The sequence below is a fragment of the Mesoplodon densirostris genome, chromosome 1 (genome assembly GCF_025265405.1).
Source record: "Mesoplodon densirostris isolate mMesDen1 chromosome 1, mMesDen1 primary haplotype, whole genome shotgun sequence".
Lineage (NCBI taxonomy): Eukaryota > Metazoa > Chordata > Mammalia > Artiodactyla > Ziphiidae > Mesoplodon > Mesoplodon densirostris.
In genome coordinates, this window is record NC_082661.1 from 197,118,679 (window position 1) to 197,131,331 (window position 12,653).

General features: G+C 42.8%; 1 protein-coding gene across 1 annotated transcript in view; it reads right to left on the reverse strand.

The window, feature by feature from the left end:
* The window catches only part of LOC132488883 (anthrax toxin receptor-like), a 36,803-nt gene extending 24,458 nt beyond the window's left edge, over positions 1 to 12,345 (reverse strand). The window contains exon 1 of the mRNA XM_060097669.1: positions 12,068 to 12,345. Within this exon, the coding sequence (XP_059953652.1) occupies positions 12,068 to 12,345 (278 nt within the window). The remainder of the gene's footprint in view (positions 1 to 12,067) is intronic.
* Positions 12,346 to 12,653: the final 308 nt, after the last annotated feature.

Below are 12,653 nucleotides of genomic sequence, written 5' to 3' on the forward strand. Positions count from 1 at the left end.
ACCAGACAAAGATATCACGAAAAAAGAAAATTATAGACCAATATCACTGATGAACATAGATGCAAAAATCCTCAACAAAATACTAGCAAACAAAATCCAGCAACACACTTAAAGGATCATAAACCATGATCAAGTAGGATTTATCCCAGGGATGCAAGGATTCTTCAATATACGCAAAATAATCAATGTGATACACCATATTAACAAATTAAGGAATAAAAACCATATGATCATCTCAATAGATGCAGAAAAAGCGTCTGACAAAATTCCACACTCATTTATGACAAAAACTCTCCAGAAAGTGGGCAGAGAGGGAAGCTACTTCAACAGAATAAAAGCCTTATACAACAAACCCACAGCAAACATCACTCTCAATGGTGAAAAACTGAAACCGTTTCCTCTAAGATCAGGAACAAGACAAGGATGTCCACTCTCGCCACTATTATTCAACATAGTATTGAAAGTCCTAGCCACGGCAATCAGAGAATAAAAAGAAATAAAAGGAATACAAACTGGAAAAGAAGAAGTAAAACTGTCACTGAAGACAAGATGATACTATGCTTTAGAAAATCCTAAAGATGCCACCACAAAACTACTAGAACTAATCAATGAATCTGGTAAAGTTGCAGGATACAAAATTAATGCACAGAAATCTCTGGCATTCCTGTACACTAACAACAAAAGATCAGAAAGAGAAATTAAGGAAACAATCTCATTTGCCATCACAGCTCCATATCACAAAACCACCCAATCCAAAAATGGGCAGAAGACCTAAATAGACATTTCTCCAAAGAAGGCATACAGATGGCTAACAGATACATGGAAAGATGCTCAACATCACTAATCAATAGGGAAATGCGAATCAAAACCACAATGAGGTATCACCTCACACGGGTCAGAATGGCCATCATCAAAAAATCTACAAACAATAAATGCTGCAGAAGGTGTGGAGAAAAGGGAACCCTCCTGCACTGTTGGTGGGAATGTAAATTGATACAGTATGGAGGGTCCTTAAAAAACTAAAAATAGAACTACTATATGACCCAGCAATCCCACTACTGGGCACATACCCTGAGAAAACCATAATTCAAAAAGATCCATGTACCACAGTGTTCATTGCAGCACTATTTACAATAGCCAGGACATGGAAGCAACCTAAATGCCCATCAACAGATGAATGGAGAAAGAAGATGTGGCACATGTATACAATGGAATATTACTCAGCCATAAAAAGGAATGAAATTGAGTTATTTGTAGTGAGGCAGATGGACCTAGAATCTGTCTTACAGAGTGAAGTAAGTGAGAAAGAGAAAAACAAATACCGTATGCTAACGCATATATATGGGATTTTAAAAAGCAGTACTGATGAACCTAATGGCAGGACAGGAATAAAGATGCACACGTAGAGAATGGACTTGAGGGCACGGGGGTGGGAAGGGGAAGCGGAGATGAAGTGAGTGAGAGAGTAGCACTGACATATATACACTACTAAATGTAAAATGGATGGCTAGTGGGAAGCTTCTGCATAGCACAGGGAGATCACCTCGGTGCTTTGTGACGACCTAGAGGGATGGGGTAGGGAGGGTGGGAGGGAAGCTCAAGAGGGAGGGGATATGGGGATATATATACATAGAGCTGATTCACTTTGTTGTACAGTAGAAACTAACAAAACATTGTAAAGCATTTGTACTCCAATAAAGATGTGAAAACAACAACAACACAATGAGATACATCTCACACCTGTTAGAATGGCTATAGTTAAGAAGACAAGAGATAACAAGCATTGGTGAGGACATACAGAAAAAGGAAACTTTTGCACTGTTGATGGGAATGTAAATTGTTTTAGCCACTATGGAAAACAGTCTGGAGGTTCCTGAGAAAATTAACTATAGAATTTCCACATGACCCAGCAATCCCACTTCTGGGTATATCTCTAAAGGGAATGAAAACAGGATATTGAAGAGATATATGCACTTCCGTGTTTATTGCAGCATTATTCACAATAGCCAAGATATAGACTCAACCTAAGCGCTCATCAACAGATGAGTAGATAAAGAAGAGGTTGTATGTATATACAAGAGAATATAATTCAGCCATAAGAAAGAAGGCCATCCTGCCATTTGTGGCAACACTGATGGACTTTTCGCTAAGTAAGATAAGTCAGACAGAGAAAGACAAATACTCTATGATATCACTTATATGTGAATCTAAAAAACCCAACTCATCAAAACAGAGTAAAATGGTGGTTACCAGGGGCTTGGGGGAATAAGAGGTGTTGTTTAAGGGTACAAACTTGCAAATAGTTGACAAATAAATCTTGGATGTCTAATGCACAGTTTAGTGAACATAGACAACAATATTTTATTTTAATCATCAAATTTTCTAAGAGACTAGATCTTAATTATTCCAACCACAAAAAAAAAATAATTATGTGATGTGATAGAGGTGCTATCTAAGTTTATTTGATATATGTCAAATATATTTGAATACAGATAATGAGTTTTAAAAAGAAAGAAAAAGAAAATCAGGAAAATTACATATATAGATATAATATATATATCATATATGAGAATATTAACTTGTAACCATTAATAACCAGGTAACTGTAAAGAAAATATCTATAATAGATATTGAAAATAGCTTCACACAAAGGAAGTGAAAAGGGAACCAAAACCTGTCACTACAAAAAAAAAAATTAACTACACTCAAAGGAAGGTAGAAATGGAGAAAATTAGGGAGAAAAAAGCTAGAAGACATGTAGAAAACAAATAGCAAAGTGTCCGATGTAAGTCCTTCCCTATCAGTAATTACTTTAAATGTACATGGATTAAACTCTCCAATCGAAAGGTACAGATTGCCAGAATGGATGAAAAAAGATGCCACCATATGATGTCTACAAGAGACTCACTTTCAATGTTAAGACACCAGGAGGTTGAAAATGAAAGGATGGAAAGAGATATTCCAAGTAAAGAGAAACCTAAGGAGAGCTGGGATGACTATAATTGGCAAACTAGACTTTACATATAAAACTGTTATAAAAGACAAAGAAAGACATTATATAATTACAGGAGGGTCATTTCACTGAGAAGACACAACAATTATAAACAGATAAGAACCAAATATCAGAGAAGCAAAATTTAGGAAGCAAACATTGACAGACTTAAGGGAGAAACAGACAGTTCTACAGTAACAGTTAGAAACTTCAAAATCCCACTTTCAGTAATAGAACAATCAGACAGAATATAAGAAAATAGAGAAATAAGGGAATAGAGGATGTGAATATCATCATAAGCCAACTGTACCTAACAGATATGTACACTCTTCTCCCAAACAGTAGAATACACATTTTTCTCAAGTGCATGTGAAATGTTCTCCAGGATAGAGTACATGTTAGACCACAAAGCATTTCTTTAAAATTTTTAAATGATGGAAATCACCCCAAAACTTAAAATCATTTCCAACCCCAATGAAATAAAGCTATAAGTCAATAGCAGAAAATAATCTGGAAATTCACAAATATGTGGAAATTAAACAATACCCTTTGAATCAGCAAATTGGTCAAAGAGGAAATCACAGAGAAATTAGAAAATACCAGGAGACAAACGAAAATGAAAACACAACATACCAAAACATACAGTGAAAGTAGAATTGAGAGGGAAATTTATAGCTGTAGACAAATACATTAAAAAGGAAGAAAAATCTCAAATCTGTACGCTAACTTTACAGCTTATGGAACTGGAAAAAGAAATGAAAACTAACCCAAAGTCGCACAAGGGAAGAAATAATAAAGATTATAACAGAGATAAATAAAATATAGAATAGAGAGATACCAGTGAAATAAAAAATTGGTATGTTGAAAAGATCAACAAAATTGACAAACCTTTATATCCATTGATTTAAATAAAAGAGGGATGACTCAAATTAATGAAATCAGAAAATGAAGTGGGACACTACTACTGATTTTATACAAATAAAAAGGATTATAAGAGAACACTGGAATTTGTAAGCCAGCAAGAGAGATAACCTAGATGAAATTAGCAAATTCCAGGAAACACACTTACCTGCCCAGACGGAATCATGAAGAAACAAAAGCTGAATAGACCTATAACTAGTAAAGAGATTGAATCCGTAATCAATAATCTCCCAACAGAGAAAAGTCCAGGACCAGATGGTTTCACAGATTAATTCTACTAATCATTTAAAGAGGAATTAACACTAATCCTTCTCCAAATCTTCCAAAAAATTGAAGTGGAGGGAACACTTTCAAACTTATTTTATGAGGCTTGCATTACCCTGATACCAAAGCCAGACAAACACTTCAGGAAGAGTACAGACTAATATTTCATACGGATATAAATTCAAAAATCCTCAACAAAATAATCTAGCACAATCTGAAAAGGTAGGATTTATTTCCGCAATACAAAGATGGTTCAACATATAAAACTCAAACAATGTAATTAATAAAATTTATATATCAGAGAAACCAAACTACATGATCATTTCAACTGCTGTAGAATCACTTGATAAAATCTAAAACCCCTTCTTCATGAAAACACTCATATTGGGAATAGAGAAAAATTCTACGCAAAACATGATAAAGGCTAATATATGAAAAATCTACAGCTAACATATCAATGGTGAAAGACTAAAAGCTTTTCCCCAAAGATCAAGAGTAGTACAAGGATGCCCGCTTTCATCACTTCTGTTCAACATAGCATTGGAAGTTATAGACAGAGCAACTAGGCAAGAAAGAGAAATAAAGGCATCCAAATTGAAAAAAAAGAAAAAAGATGTAACGTCTCTGTTCTTGGACAATATAATCTTACATGTAAAAAACCCCAAAGATTTCACAAAAAATGTTTGAGTTAATAAGGAAATTCAGCAAAGTTATAGTATACAAAATCAATGTATAGAAATCAGTTCTATTTCTATATACTAATAATGAACATTCCAAGAAGGAAATTAAGAAAACTATTCCATGTACAATATCATCAAACAGAATAAAATACTTAAGAATTAATGTAATCAATGAGGCAAAAGACCAGTACATTGAAAACTAGAATACATTGCTGAAAGAAATTTTAAAATATGTAAATCATTGGAAAAACATGATAAGGAAAATCATAAAGTTTTCTATGGCAAGAAAATCAGACTAAGTCAGAATTGAAACATGCATGACATGCCCCCATTTGTGATGGACCTCTCCCAAATATTCATTGTGCTTCTGCATTATGCATTAACTAGACCTCCTCAAGGCAGGAGGATATAATCAACCTTTGAGGATAATGGTCCCTTTCTTCTGATGCCAGCATTGTAATTTCTAAGATCAATATTTTTTGTCATCTTGACATTGGATCAAATTGACCTAAAGCCTCACTCTGTATATGCATACCTGGCCACAACATCTCTGATGAACTTTAGGTATCATGTTAACCTGTCAGTGTGACACATAATTCTTTGTCTCGAAAATACATAAGACTGCATCTCTAGCTCCTGGCAAGTGTAACAGTTCTCAGAGCTTCTGAGAATCTGTCTCCAAGGTAATAATCCTCAGTTTGGCTCAAATAAAATTCTCTAATTTTTCTTCTTTGCCTGATTGTTAATTGAATTTTCATCAGCAAACATTACATATTTATGGATTAGCAGACTTAATAGTGTTAAATTGGAAATACTAGCTAAGGTTATGTACAGATTCAACACAATCTTTATCAAAATCTCAACAGCAATTTTTTTTGTAGAAATTGAACGATCCACCCTAAAATTCATATGGAATCTCAGGGGATTCAAAGAACTATAAGCAAAATCTTGAATAAGGACAAAGTTGGCAGGTTCATATTTTCTGGTTTCCAAATTTAATACAAAGTTATTGTATTAATAGCTTGACCAAAACAGTGTGGTACTGGCATAAGGACAGACATATAGAACAATGGAATAAAATAGAGAGTCCAGAAATAAACCCTCATATATGTATTCAATTGGTTTTTGACAAGGGTACCACCAAGACTATTTCCCAATGTGGGAAATGACAGTATTTTCAACAAATGATTCTAGGAAAACTGGATGTCTACATGCAAAAGAATGCAGTTAGATTCTTATTTTACACCTACATAGTATATACAAAAATTAACTCAAAATGGATCAAAGACCTAAATGTAAAAGCTAAAACTAATAAACTTATAAGAAAACACAGGGGAAAAGCTTTATGACATTGGATTTTGTAATGGTTTTTAGATATGACACCAAAAGCACAGACAATAAAGAAAAAAGAGATAAACCAAACTTCATCAAAAGTAAAAAGTTTTGTACAAAGGATACCATGAAAAAAAATGAAAAGAGAGGGACTTCCCTGGCGGTGCAATGGTTAAGAATCCACCTTCCAAAGCAGGGGACATGGGTTTGATCGCTGGTTGGGGAACTAAGATCCCACATGCCGTGGGACAACTAAGAACGTGAGCTGCAACGACTGAGCCCGCGGACTCTAGAGCCCCCATGCCACAACTAGAGAGCCCCTGTGCTGCAACTACTGAGCCTGCGCACTCTGGAGCCCACGAGCCACAACTAGAGAGAAGCCTGCGTGCTGCAACTAGAGAAGCCCGCGCACATCAACGAAGAGCCCGCATGCTCCAACTAAGAACCGATGCAGCCAAATAAATAAATAAATAAATATTTTTAAAAATGAAAAGATAACCTACAGAATGAAAGAACAATTGCAAATCATATATCTGATAAGAAATTGATATCCAGAATACATAAGAACTCCTACAACTCAACCAACACCAAACAACCCAATTCAAAAATGGGCAAAGGACTTAAATAGACATTTCTACAAAGAAGATATACAAATGGCCATTAAGCACATAAAAAGATGCTCAACATCCCTAGTCATTAGGGAAATGTAAACCAAAACCACAATGAGATACCACTTCATGATGGTTAATATGAAAAACAAAACAAAACAAAATAAAATAAAACAAAACAATATTTGGAAAATAATAAGTGCCAGAGAGAATGTGGATAAACTGAAACCCTTGTACACTGCTTGTGTGACTGTAAAACAGTGCAGCCACTGTGGAAAATAGTTATGGCATAATTAACATAGTTAAACACAGAATTAAAAGCACAGAATGATCCAGCAGTTCCACTCCTAGGCCTATGCCCAAAAGGAGTGAAAGCAGGGACTCAAATAGTTAACATGTAGACCAGTGTTCGCAGCAGCACTATTCACAATAGCTCCAGTGAGGAAACAATCCAAGTGCTTATCTACAGATAAAAGGATAAAGGAAATGGTATATACATTAAATGGCATATTATTCGGCCATATAAAGAATGAAAATTTGATACATGCTACAACATGGTTGGACCTTGAAAACATTTTGTTAAGTGAAATAAGTCAGACACAAAAGGCCAACTAGTGTATGATTCTACTTGTATGAGGTACCTAGAAGAGGCAAATTCACAGATATGGAAAATAGGATAGAGGTTACCACAGGTTGGGGAGAGATGAATGGGAGTTATTGCTTAATAGGTACAGGTTTCAATGTCCTCTGCTGACCAAAGCACATAAGCCATGTCTAGCTCCACGAGGGACTGTGAGGGGTCCTAAGAAGGAGAAAACAAGACATGAGATGACCCACAAACAGGAGAACACAGATCAATGGTCTGACCTGCATAGCCCTATTCTTCCATTCATCCAAGCTGTGGGAGGAGCTGTGAAGGACCCAGATATGCTGAGTCTGCATATTACTCTGAGGATGTCCCTTCAGCTGTCATCAGCTCTAGGAACCCCTCATGTGCAGAGTTTCCTTGCCCAAGGTTGCTCCCTTCCTCAGGTAGCCACCGGTGGTGACTGATGGCCTAATCATTTGGCCCAACTTGGGACAACCTTGAGGGTGCCTTTCAGCTCCAAAGCTCCTCCCAGGTCAGCAGAGCCTGTCAGGCCTGCCCTAAAGCGCCACTCAGTGCTCCTTCTGTCAGTCCCCTCGCACAGGTGTTGATGCCAAGGCCCTTCCTACTGAACATCCTGCCTCGCTCTGTTCCCGGCGCTCTGCTTCTCTCCTCTTTGGACAGCCTCTATCCTTCCATGCTGCCTCACGTGTGGGTGCTCCTCTGGGTTCTGTCTCCTCCTTCTCCTCTCGGGCACACCCACCCTGGGCTCCTACCTGCCTTTCTCCAGCTGCCTGGGACCTCCTTGGACCCTTCTCTTTTTTACTCCAGCTGCTGCTTCCAGTCTTTCCTTTTCCTACCCATCCTCCCCAAGGCAGCCAAGGGGTCCTTCTGAAAATGCAGATCTGATCCATTTCTCCCCTGATAAAATGTGAAGAACACACCTCCTACGTGGGCCCAGGGCCACATCATTGGCCTGTGCCCCTCCTTTCTCCTTCTCCCCCACGCCCAACTTCTACACACCTGGATCTTCTGGGATCACCTGAGGGCCTCATTCCTCAGGCCTTTGCACAGGCCACTCCCTTAGCCTGCAGCTCCCTGGCCTTCATAGGCCACTGGCCAGTACTGTGGGCACATGGGAGGGTCTGTCATTTTCATCCAACTCAGCCTAACGAAGGAACCAATGAATAAGGAATCTAATGAAGCAGCTGGGAGTGAACCACTCAAGACCTTCCTGCAGGTGAGACACTGCTTTTGCTTCTAACCACCCGGAGGGATTCTCAGGGACCCACCCAGTCTTGGAGTCTTTGGAATGGCTTTGGAATCAGATACCCGAGGGTTTTAATTCCAGCTCCATGTTTTCCTATCTGAGGATTTTGGTGGTTATTCCCAGGCCCTGAGCAGCTTCCTTTCCTCATCTGTAAAATAGTGGTAATAACATTTACACATAGTTGTTAAGAAGACGCAGTGATGAGGCTGATTTCCTACTCTACCCTTACCCTGAGTCTAGGGACACACCTGGTCTCCCTCCATCCATTCTGTCTGGAATCCTGTGGCCTCTACCTTCAAAAGAGCTCCATCATCGCCACCCGTACCTACTGGTCCACACCACCATCTCCTCCTCCCTGGGTCCCTGCACGACGCCCCTCATTGGTCTCCTGCCAGGATCTGCCCTTGTGCCCTTTAACGGTGACCCTTTTAGAAACAGTGCAATCACACACCTCCTCTGCTCAAACGACACCTACCCTCTCCCACCTCCTCACCTTCCAGTCTGTCAGCATAGCCTTTCCTGAACACATCTTTAGAACAGCCCCTCCCTCAGCACTTCCCATCCTCCTGTCCTGATTTTCCCCCTGGTGTTCATCCCCATCTAACACAATATTTCCTCTTGGATTTATTTATTTCTTGTCTCCTAATATGAAAGCTCTAAGGGCATGAGGACTTTTTCAAGTTTTGTTTGCTGCCTTATCCCCACTGCCCAAAACAGTGACGGCAGTAGAGCAGTTTTCCAGTAATTATTTCAGTGAGTGGATGAACAAGGGAATGAGAGAATGAATAAGACTGCTCACCAATGGATGAAAGATCCAGAGAGCCTTGGGAGTGCCACCAGCAGAGGTGTCTGATGCACAACCCACCTCCCCACAAAGGGCACGTGCAGAGACAGTGAGCCACGGAGTCAGGGCTGGATCAGGGGCCCCTGCAGTGCCGGGGAGTTCCCAGGGTGTGTGACTCTGCCTTCCCTGGAAGTTTATTTTATGCTCATCCTCCACAGCTGCATCTGACACATGCTGGGCAAACCATATAAACTCCCCTTCATCCCCATCCCAACCTGGTCAGGTGGGTGTGAAGGCCCCATTGTACAGATGGGGACACTGAGGCAGAGAGAGGTGAGGCGACTTGCCCTAGGCCGCATGACTGATGACTAGTGGAGTCTGCCTGACTGCACAGCTGGGGCTGCCTCCTCAGTGGTCATTAGTCCCCTCTCCTCAAGAGTAGCAGGGGACATCAGGAGGAAGGCTGTCCTCACATTCTGGGAAAATCTTGTCAAGCCGGTTTTCTTCAACTAGACTAAAAGAGCATAGTTCCCAGGGAGTGCTGTTCCTTCCCTGGGGCTGAGGAGTGTACTGTGCTTTCAGACAAGGCTGGCCTGGCCCACTGTGGCCGAGCTGTAGGCCTACTCCTCCCTGATGGCCTGGGGCTGAGACATGGGTGTGCAGGGCCTTCTCTGGGACATCCCCAGCTCCCCTTCTCATTTGCAGAATCCAGCAGGACTCAGACCTGGCCAGACTGCAAGGCAAGTGTCTTACTGACAGTAAGGGGCGGGGACTGTGGAGCAGCTTCAGTCCTGGAGCCTGACTGGACTGAGCTGGAGTGGCTCCCCTTTCCCTCCTGCCCTCCCAGCCTTCATGGGAAGACCCCACACTTCACGTGAACTACAGCGACGCCAGCTGTGGTCAGAGGGGTCAGCGCTGGCTCCCAGCACTTAGGAAGACAAAGGAGGCAGGAGGTGGGGGAGGGGGTGGGCGAGAGGGGTGGGAAGTGGGGACAGCCTGGCTCAGGAAGCCATTTCTCTGGTGCCTTTCTAGTCCCCCTGCCTCACACCCTTCTTGGAGGAGAGGAAAGGGGAGCATCCTTCCACTATTTAATCTTTTGCAGCAAACTAACTTTGATGGACATTGAGCAAATCATTTAGCACTCCCAGCCTCAGTTTCGTCACCTTAAAGAAGGGGTATAGAACCTACTTCCTCAAGTTCTTGCTTGTTCTTCGTGTTCGGCACATCCCTGAAACATAGTAAGTGACCCACCTGTGCCCAGAGCCCTTCCCCCATCCATCCTGGGGCTGTGCTGTGCCCACACTGGGCTTGACTGCAGACAGCAGGGGTGTGGGCAGTGGCACTGTAACAGCATGGCAGCTGACAGGACCCTTTGGACTCACTGCCACTCTCTGGAAAGACTGACCCAAAGAGGCTGTCATCTCCCTACAATGCCCATCCATCCCCATCCCCAATGCCCAAGAGGGGAATCACTACCACCCTGGGCAACCAGACAAGATGTGCCCAGGGCATCTCAGAATTCCTGCCACTGGACCGTGAGGAGGGAATTTCTCTTCTAGCAAGCAGGGTGCTCCCACCTCTGCTGCCTCTGCTTAGAAGCTAGTGGCCTGGGGCACACATCACCCCCCCCCATCATCAGTCTCCACAGAGAATAAGAGGAATCAGAGGTAGTACAAACTGGGATGCTGGAATTAGGGAAACACAGGAAGCCTGGGTTCTGTCACCCCCACCAGCCTCTGGGCTACTTCACCCAAACTCTGGGAGCCTGCTCCCCTTTCCAGGAGATTGCATATGCAAATATGTTCCCTGCTGTATATCCCAGTATTGTTTTGAGGATGGCAGATGCCCAGTAAAGGGCTTTGGGGACCATAAAGTGCTTCAGTGATATTGGGAGTCAAACCACTGTTATTACTGAATGAGTAAAATTTATCCTCAGTCCCACAGAGGAGTTGAAAATGGAACCAAGGCAATGTCTCCAGTCCGAAGACCCGCCCATCCCTTTCCTTCCTTGAGGGCCAGAAGGTACCTAATGCACAGCCCAGGTTTCCCAAGGCCACATGCAGAAAGACCAAAGTGTTCAGAAAGTGCACACAAACTGTAATGTGGATCTCTAAGCAGTCAAAGAAAGAAGCAAAACATTTAGAACCAGCAAAGCAAAGGACTTTCTAAGCAGTGACACTAGGAGAATGCCTAACAGATGACACGGCAATCTCTCTGGGGCCCAGGAAAACTAGAGGTCATTTGGTTAAAAACAAAGCAAAACAAAAAACACAACCCCAAACGCAAAGTGAGCTTCTCCCAAGTGCTGAGAAGATAGCGCCTAGCAATCACCTGCCCCTGCAGCTGTTTAAGGGGCGTGCAGGCCACGGGTCCTCGTCAAGCTGAGAGCCATCCAGAAACCTATGGTGGCCTTTTTTCCTTTCCAAAAGACAAAGTCCCAGGAAACGAATGCCCGGGTCACTCCCTCTGCCTCAGGACAAGGAGGGAGGCCACAGAGGTCTGACCAAGACTCCTCCACCCTCTCCCCTCACAGAAGCTGGCATCTGTTTAAGCCAAGTCTTGCCCACACTGACATCAGAGAGAGCACTACTGCTACCAATGGCGCCATCGGGGGCAGGAGGGCCACTCACATGTCCAAGATGAAGTAGAGGTCAAGAGAGCTTTGGCAGGAATTCTCATCTTTTGCCCGGCTCTTCCGGGTCCAGGTGCTGGGGCTGCGGAGGTGGTGGGAGGTTCCCGTGTCCCGGATGAGGTGGCGGTAGAGGTTCCCCGAGTCCAGACTGCGGTGGTGGGGGTCCTTCCAGCCTGGACCGTCGTGCTGGAAGCTCCGCGCGCTCAGCAGCGTTGGCAGCAGCACCAGCAGCAGGAAGAGCGTGGGCCCTGGCAGGCCAGACCCGCCGCTGCCCATTGTTTTTGGCTGCACCTGCAGCCCCACTGGACGCCGGCCTCCGCTGTGTCTGCGTGTTCCAAGGGTCCTCGACCCCTCTAGCCCTTTCCCCAAAACTGTGAGCCTCCCCCGGTACCTGCACTGAGGGCGGAAGATGCAAAGATCGCTGGCCTTGGGCGATGGCCCACTACCTGCTCGGCCTGCCCCCAGCCCCAAGGAGGCAGAATTCCATTATGATGTCCCTTATGAGGGACAGAAAGGTTGGCATGGTGACTTTGTGACCTGCAGCTCTGCTCAGTGTCCTGCCTGTTGACAATCCCAGGGGGGAG